Source organism: Morone saxatilis, unplaced genomic scaffold (assembly GCF_004916995.1).
Source record: "Morone saxatilis isolate NCDOM2014 unplaced genomic scaffold, NCSU_SB_2.0 Contig2, whole genome shotgun sequence".
Lineage (NCBI taxonomy): Eukaryota > Metazoa > Chordata > Actinopteri > Moronidae > Morone > Morone saxatilis.
The window spans coordinates 25,349,118-25,357,525 of record NW_023339762.1 but is presented as its reverse complement, the minus strand read 5'-3'; the positions used below and the strand labels follow the sequence as shown (position 1 = coordinate 25,357,525).

The following is an 8,408-nucleotide window of genomic DNA, read 5'->3' as shown; positions in this document are numbered from 1 at the left end:
CTATTATGTTCAACAAATGTACTACTCTGAGTCAGCTGAGTTAGCTTTTCCTCTACAATCAAATGGATTTTAATTAATTACTTTTCTTGGTTGATTAGGTTACTCATAAAAATTAACTTGTTTAAGCTAGTTTTTCCATGTTATTTATGTCAACACAACTCATCGGAATAATATTTGCAACTTAAAAGGTTTCTCTATAGTTCATTTAACTCAAAACATTGTTAAAACTGATTCCATAAAAATCTTTAAGTAACACTAACTCAGTTTTTTAGGCTAAAAAAGATTCTTGATTAAGTCAAGTGGCACCAACTTACTTTTGTAAGTTACAGAAACATTCCTGATAAATTACTTGATACTTGGTACTTTGTTTTCACAGTACAAATAAAAATTACAAAATTAAGTAATTCTAACTTAAAATGACTATAGCTACTTAATCAAGAATGTTTTTTTTATCTTTCAAAAATGTTGATGTAATCAGTTTCAACATTTTTTTGAGTTAAATTAACTTGTTTTACAGTGTAAGTGGTGGTAATAAATGAATTACTTTTAAAGTATATTGGTATTACCACAAATAATGTAATATGTAATGATTATTTTATATGGGCTATGCATGAAATATATACTGTTATATTGTCATTCACAGACAAAGAAACATACATTGACTGACCTCTTACAAACACACTGCTATAAAACTTAGAACAGAAATACAAACAGACTTATTTTGGGATTTAAAAACCATTGTATTTAACCGTGTCCTACAACTGGGGTCTCAAACTGAAGTTTTAAAAGACAAAGAGGGCCAGAGGTCTCAGGACATTAATGTTAAAATGATAAAAGTTCCAATTAGTGAGGCTGACTGAGTGACACACTGGGTGGATAAATACAGAGAGGAGGGATAGATATGACAGGATTAGACCTTCTTAATCCTGTACATGACATGAAGTTTGGGCTTGGGACGAATATTACACAGAGACAAAAGCCATGTTTAAAATTGTGGAACCCACTGTTGTAGTCTTAAGCTGCTCTCTGCCAGACTGAGGGGATTATCCACAAAAACATACTTAAAAAAAAAAGCCGAAGAAACGTCATTCTCTATTATTAGCACACTCCAACTGAAAGAGATCACAAACAGGGTGTTTTAATAGGATTATAAACACTGCTAACAAAGATGTGCTAGTGTTATAAATCTAATTGAAAAACAATGCTTGTAAAAGAGCTTAAAAATATGGCGGCTTGTCGATCGGGAGTTACAATTAAATGTCTTCTTAATTACCAACATGTGGCCTTTATTACAATAAACCAACCGATAGCTTTAAATGTACAGCCTGTGTTTATTTATGGAGCCACAAAAGGGGCAAAATCACAGATTTAACTGAATACATCAATAAATGAATATATATATACAAATATAAATATATAAAACACTGTTAAATAATTTGACGTTCAATCAGGTGAAGACAAAAGTTGTAAAATGACAAACCCATTATTCCAGTGGTCATATGTTAATGCACACTGCCCCCTAGTGAATAATGTGCAGAAGTGACTCAGAGCTGCTGTGATGTGGAAGCTCCCGGCCGTCACTCTTCAGGGCGATGTCAGTCTGATGCTGAAGCCGTGTGAGTCAAATGCAGGGTGTATCTTATGTAATACAATGTTAATGCTTTATGAATGCTTTGGCAACAAAGGGCTTCCATACAATGTCATTAATTAGCTTGTGTATGTGTTTTTTTTTTAAGGTCAAAAGTGGCCAGATTTCATACAATGTGGGACAATAAAGTGAATCTTGGATGTTCAACTGTGACATCCTTTTTAGGGCAGAAAGCAGAGGTGGAAAAAGTACACACACTCAAGAGGAAGTACAGATACTTTCAAAAAATACTTCCTTACAAACTTCTTACTTTTTTACCAGCTGTTACTGTGCAAAACTCCCTGAGACTTCAAATAAGGTTGAGTGTCTTTCACTTGTCTGTTGTGTCTTTCTGCTTCCGTCATGTGTGATATTCACCGGTCTGGATGTTGGGAAGGTGAGCAGTGATGCAGAAATCGATAACCTCAATTATTACATAATAATAATATATAATAACCTCCAAATGCAGGAGAGAAACTGTCCCTTTCCATACTGTAAGCTCTGCCGCAGCCGTTCTCAACCATTAGTTGCCTCGGAGGTAGTGGAACTGCCAAATGGTGAGATAGAAAAAAAGAAGTAAGTTTTAATCTTCAGACTGCTGAGAAGAAGGCCACATACAGATCTGAACTTCCCAGGTTTAGAACAGCCCTGTGTGTTCTCCTCTGATCGAAACCCAGCAATGTTCTCTTTGGCAAACAGATCCCGACCACAGAAAACAACAATATGGTCGCTTTGAGTAAAACAATCAAATCTAATATAGGAAATAAAAAATCAATAGGTCGCGCAAAACACAATATCCTTCGACAAGAGTTACTGGAGAGCAGCTTGTGGAACCAAAATAAAGAATTCTGTCTCTAGTTACCCGTCCTCTTAACATTTTCTTGCTGTTTGAACACAAACACAAAATAATAAAAGCTAAATTTGATGCCTTGAACCTGAAACACATTCATGCAAACCCTGAAAACTAAAAGGCACACAGAATGAGCCAAAACCACAACACAGCGCGCAGAGAAGACAGGGTCAAAGTGCACACCTTTAAAACCTTAAAACGTTAAAAATAATCTGAAAACAGTACGATGGGGAACTTCTGCGTCTCATTTATTTCTCTCATGTAGTTGCAAAATAAAGTATTGTACTTTGCCTGCAGGTAATTAGCATCACACACACACACACACACAAGTGCAGCTGCTCAGTCACACATTTCACACACTGACTGTGTGAATCATCCATCTGGGATAAAAGAATCAGTGTTCGTGGTTCTTTTAGGCTGATGAAGACACAACAGCAGTTTTTGGACACTGAACTGAACACATGACACCACGGGTTCACAAACTACGGTTCGAGTACCCCTGGTGGCACTCAGAAAGTGTAAAAAAAAAAGTATATAAATTATTTAAAAACCTATTATACACTCAAAATACTAGACATTTCAAATGAAAATACTAATATTAGATGCATTATCTTTATTAATAAAGAATGTGATCAAACTAATTTAAAGGAAAGTGAAATATTTTGGGATGGTTTGCTTTCTTGCTGACCTGACAGCTTTTTATGCCTGTATGATAAATATGAAGCTGTTAGCATAGCTTAGCATAAGATTGGAAACAATTAGCCTGGATCCATCCAAAGGTAAATAAAATGCAACTAGCAGCATCTCTGAAGCTCACTCACTAACATGCTGTACCTGGGTAATAATGAGCTTACTGGTTACTTTGCAGTTTTTCAATTTTTTTTTACCAGCACCAGCTACTTCCTGAAGCTAAGCTAAGCTAACCAGTTGCTTCATATGTCACTGTACAGACAGAAGAGCTGTATCAAACCGCTCCTCTTTTTATCTGAACTAACTGAACTTTTGGCCGTCACAGTAACGCAACCTCTGAACGGTTGATTCAAGAGGCAATCTGTGGACGAGAGAGCAGGTAAAAAAAAAAAAAAAAAACTGTAAGGACTATACAGCCATAAAGTTTTATGGGGACTGCCGCATTTATTTCATTTTTCAACATACATAAAACCATATGTGCACTGTAGCCAAAAAACGCTGGTATTTACAAAAAAGAAATGGATATACACAAAAAGGATTATAATAATTATAATACAACCAAAGAAAAGAAATCCTTCAGTAATCCTCACAACAACAACAGCGCAAATACGAACAAAACTTATTTTTTGACACCTTGTAAAGTTTTTGTGCAGATATTCTTTTATTACAAGGAATTATATTTTACAAAACTCAGATGCACATCAAATATGCAAGCTGCGGCCCACATTCTCTGGGTGTATGAGTAAAAAAAAACCATAAGCTCTCATTGATTTACTCACTACACCACCACATACCTTCAGTGCATTAAATTTGTCTATTAAACACTAATTACAAAAGTAAAGTCTGTCGTCTTTAGTTTTCTGGTGAGTGAACGTACGGCGTGTGATTTCTAATGTGAGTGGGGCCGTTTAACTCAAACTCTTGTAGTGTTTCCATCCACAGCCTGATGGACATATGCGTCGCCCACTAACCGAGGCAGATAAACTTCCAACTCAACTCAGAACAAAAAAACCAGCAGGAAGCAGAAGTGGTGACTGCGTCCTCCGTTAGAACACTTTAAACTGGAACCACTGATGTCGGGAACTCTCCTCACAGAGCAGCAAATTCACTTTCAGCACCTGAGTTCTTCCACAGCCGGTCAGAGGTCACTCATGAAGCGTGTATTAAAAACGGCACAGAGCTACGAGAGGGGGCTTATTAATGTGAGCAATCAAAAAAAATAAAATAATAATAATAAAAACTATATTTGACTGAAAAAGAAGGCTCCTTCTTTAATATGTTGTTAGTTATTGTTTTAAAATTTTAGAAAGGATTTGTTTAAAAGCCTCATCTGGACTGAGACAAGCCATAATGTGGAGCGAAGGCCAGGATCCACAGCATTGAGGGGACAGAGATGGGCAGTGCTGCTACGTGAGATTAATTCTGCCTGTATACACACAGAATCAGAAATAATGAGACTACACAGCCATACCTGCCCTCTATACAGCCTCAGCATACTGGCCTTCCTCATGCTTTTAATGTGTTAAATTAAAGCTGTGTATTAAACCATGGCTCTTTGGGGATTAATGTCCAACATGACGTCATTAACAGTGATTTTATGATGCTGAAGCTAGTGATATTATCATGCTTTCTGAAAGAACACTGTCACGGTTACTGAATTCAAAACCCCCGATACGACCCCACGGTGGATTCACTGTTCCAGACCAAGATGAGTGAGTTTAAAAAAAAACAACAAAAAAAACACGCGTAACTGGTCAGCGTCTGGAAGCGTAGACAGTCTGTGTGTCAGAGAGGTGTTGGAGTCTGACGGTAAACCAAGGTTCTGTGCCTCACTCACATGTGACCAGTTCAATGCTCTTGGTCCAAAACGTTTCCTCCCAGCGCCGGTCCCCCAGGACCCCCTGTGGACTGTTGGCACAGAGCTACGATGACGATGATGATGATGATACTCTGCTACTCGACAAATATGGCATTTGTGTAACATTTAGCTGCTGTGGACACCAGTGTTGTTTAACTTAATCTTAACGTGAAAGCAAAGGAGGCGGGACAGAGAAACTGATCCTAAATCAGACACACTTTTAGCCATTAGCAGCTAGCTGACAGTCTTTCTGTAAAATAATATTTAAAACAAACTTTGCATGTCCTCCGGGTTGGAAGAAATGATAAAATAAATTAGTTTTATGCTGACACGTTTATTCTTGCGAGGGTGTGTGTGTGTGTGTGTTGCTGATTCTCGTGGCTGTGCCTGTTTATCCCAGCAGCAGCCCAGACAGAGCGTTCAGGTCTCTCATGTACGGGTTGTCGCTGAGGATGCGGTCGATCCGTTGCTTCTGGTCGGGGAAGATGTCGTACAGCTTTCGTTTCAGCTCCGACGTCTCCCCCGGCGACCGCTGGGGAGGGGGCGAGGGCGAGGGCGAGGGGGAACGGCGGGGCGGGTGCCATTCGGGAGGACCCGAGTGGGGCCATGCTGTGGTGGGGTGGGGCCATTCAGGGGAGGGGAGGGCCGGGGCGTGGGAGCCTGGTGCGGGGAGCCGACTGTGGGGGAGGGCCTGGACGTAGACCGCCTCTTGCTGCTGGGAGACGGGCCGCAGGTCTGGCGTCTCAGGGGGGAGGGGTGACTGGAGCCCCTCCTAACAGGGGGAGAGGGGAGGAGAAGAGAGAGAGAGAGACAGAGAGAGAGAGAAGACAGAGAGAGAGACAGAGAGAGAGAAGACAGAGAGACAGAGAGAGAGACAGAGAGAGACAGTTTTTTTTTAAACACACGCTATTTTATTTATTTATTTTAATTTTTAATATATTATTTTAATTTTCTAACACACACACGCTTACTACTGTTTTAATGACATTTTTAGTTGACACAAAGCTTGATTTGATTGATTGTACATGTAATTACTTATTGACTGAGATTGATTGATTGTGATTGTGATTGAGTCAATCATAGTTACAGTATTACCAACAGTATAGATTATAATTAATTTATTGTAAATATTGTTTTCCTTTATTGTTATTATTTTTAATTCCAAACGCTTGCTTTGGCAATATGTACAGTGTTACTTCATGCCAATAAAGCCATTTGAATTGAATTGAGAGAGAGGATGACATTTACTGCTACTTTTTGGGTGACTTTGAGTAAGTATTCTTTCAAATGTTTTAAAAAAAAGGAATATACAAATATAATTCATTCCTATCTATAGCCAATACATTCTTTTTTCTTTTCCTAAAGGTCCAGTGTGTAACATTGTTTATTGAACCTTTATTTAATCTCTCTTCAGAGGCAGACCTGACCAGTTACAGTTTAAACAGAAATAAAAACACAACTGACAGTGAAATCAATCATCATCACACACGAGGAAAGTTCAATTTCTCAGTTACATGGAGATTTAACACGGCCTCAAATTCCTCCGATGGGACTCGATCGTTAAGATACAGTAAGTCCAGGAGGCACAGGAAGAGAAACCGTTGCTCCCTATCTATTGGCAGAAATGGAATATAATATTCATAGCTATGTTTTCATTAGTGTATAATCAGCTCAACATAAGAATCTTTGTGTTTTTTTTATCTTTGTGAAGCTGACACACACCTGAAGGAGAAACATACCTGCCGTCTTTATGCAGAAACATGTCCAGATGAGGCCCGTTTCTCCCCAGAGGGTCATCGGGGATCATGAAGTGGTCCTCCACAAAAGTAAACTGAAGCAACCTGTTGGTGAAAAGGAAAGAAATGTGACTATTTCATAAAGTGAAATTAGTAAAGGCACAGTATGAAAACCTGTTCTAACAGACCATGTCTGTGTACTGTTGTAACTAATTATGAAACAGTCTCACTTTAATACACATGCCTCTATATGACCTATATAAATAAAGAAGACCATTGGCTGTTCATATATAGTTATTCTGTCAGATTCCCTTAAAATCTCAGAAATGAGGCAGTAGATACACTATCACTTTTGTCCACAGGGGGCACCACAATCCAGACAAAATGAAAGTTCCTTGTTACTGCTTTATCATTCTACAGTTGCAGTTTTAAACATGACCCCAGTTTCATATAAAAATAACACAAAGTACAAAAAGGCACATTGAAATTTCTCAGAAAAGCTTGATCCCAAAACTACCAGGAGATCCTTCCTCTGGAGGACTGAGACAGGGTGCGAGGGAGAGTGCAGCTGCAGGCTGTGTGGATGGTGACAACCAGTGTATAGCATCACACAGGGAACACATAGTAACTGTTTAGGAGACTTTTGAAAGACAACAATCCAAACTTTCTTCATTATTATTAGTCAAGATGAAGTCATTAATTTAACTGATAGATTTTATTGTACACTGATATTCTAATAAAGGCGTACTGAGCAGTTATAATGTTTTTGATTATAGAGTTATCTATTTGTTTCAGTTTAGTTATTATAAAAATGTTGAGTTTTTATTAGTTTCAGTGTTAATTTTAGTGTTTTTTTTATTATAATTTGGGTTTTTTTGTCAAATTTGTGTTGACAAATTTGAAAAGACATTTCCTGTGTTTTTGATTTTATTGTAATTTTAGTACACAATATCATTTTTTTTCTTTATTTCTCATTTCAGTTAATTTAAATAATAACATCTAGTTTTAGTTTTTAGTAAACTATAATAACCTTGGTAGTGAGCTGCTAAAATTGTATTAACAGTATAACACTTTTATAAGAAAAGTATGTAAAATCACAACGAATTTTACTGTGATCTTAAAAATGAGATATTTCTATAGTTTTTTGTATCCATTAGTTTTGATCATTTTATTTTAAATCAAATAAAAATATTTTTATTAGCATTAACTGCACACATCAGAAGTCCAACAAGGCTTCTGAGTGAGTGTTAATTGTCCTCTTCAGGTTCTGTCTTTTCCTCTTTCAAGCGCAGTAAATAAAAACTACATCGTTAACGTTTGTCGTCCAGCTGGCAGTCGGCTGCGCTGGATTTTCCACCATCAGGTTGGGTAATGGAACAAGTGAGTGAATGGCTGAGCTGTGTACACAGAGCACACAATCACCTCTCTTGAATGATCTTGCGCCAGGTGTCCGAGGTGTCGACAAAGTCCCTCAGGTTGTCATTGGTTACGATGATCCCGTCAGTCTTTTCTGCCAAGTGGAGCAGGAACCTGAGAGAAAGAGAGTGAGGATTACACACTGAGGATTTTCCACAAGTTCAAAGGTCAGAAGCTCTTTCACAGCTCGGCTGCTGCAGCCCACGGTTGGGGTGGGGTGTGTGTGTGTGT

General features: G+C 38.1%; 1 protein-coding gene across 1 annotated transcript in view; it reads right to left on the bottom strand.

The window, feature by feature from the left end:
• Positions 1-3,586: 3,586 nt before the first annotated feature.
• Positions 3,587-8,408, bottom strand: part of n4bp1 (nedd4 binding protein 1) — a gene marked incomplete at its 5' end in the record, with an annotated part of 19,457 nt that continues 14,635 nt past the window's right edge. The window contains 3 exon segments of the mRNA XM_035664964.1: positions 3,587-5,794; positions 6,761-6,866; positions 8,184-8,291. Coding sequence (XP_035520857.1) covers positions 5,417-5,794; positions 6,761-6,866; positions 8,184-8,291 — 592 coding nt within the window.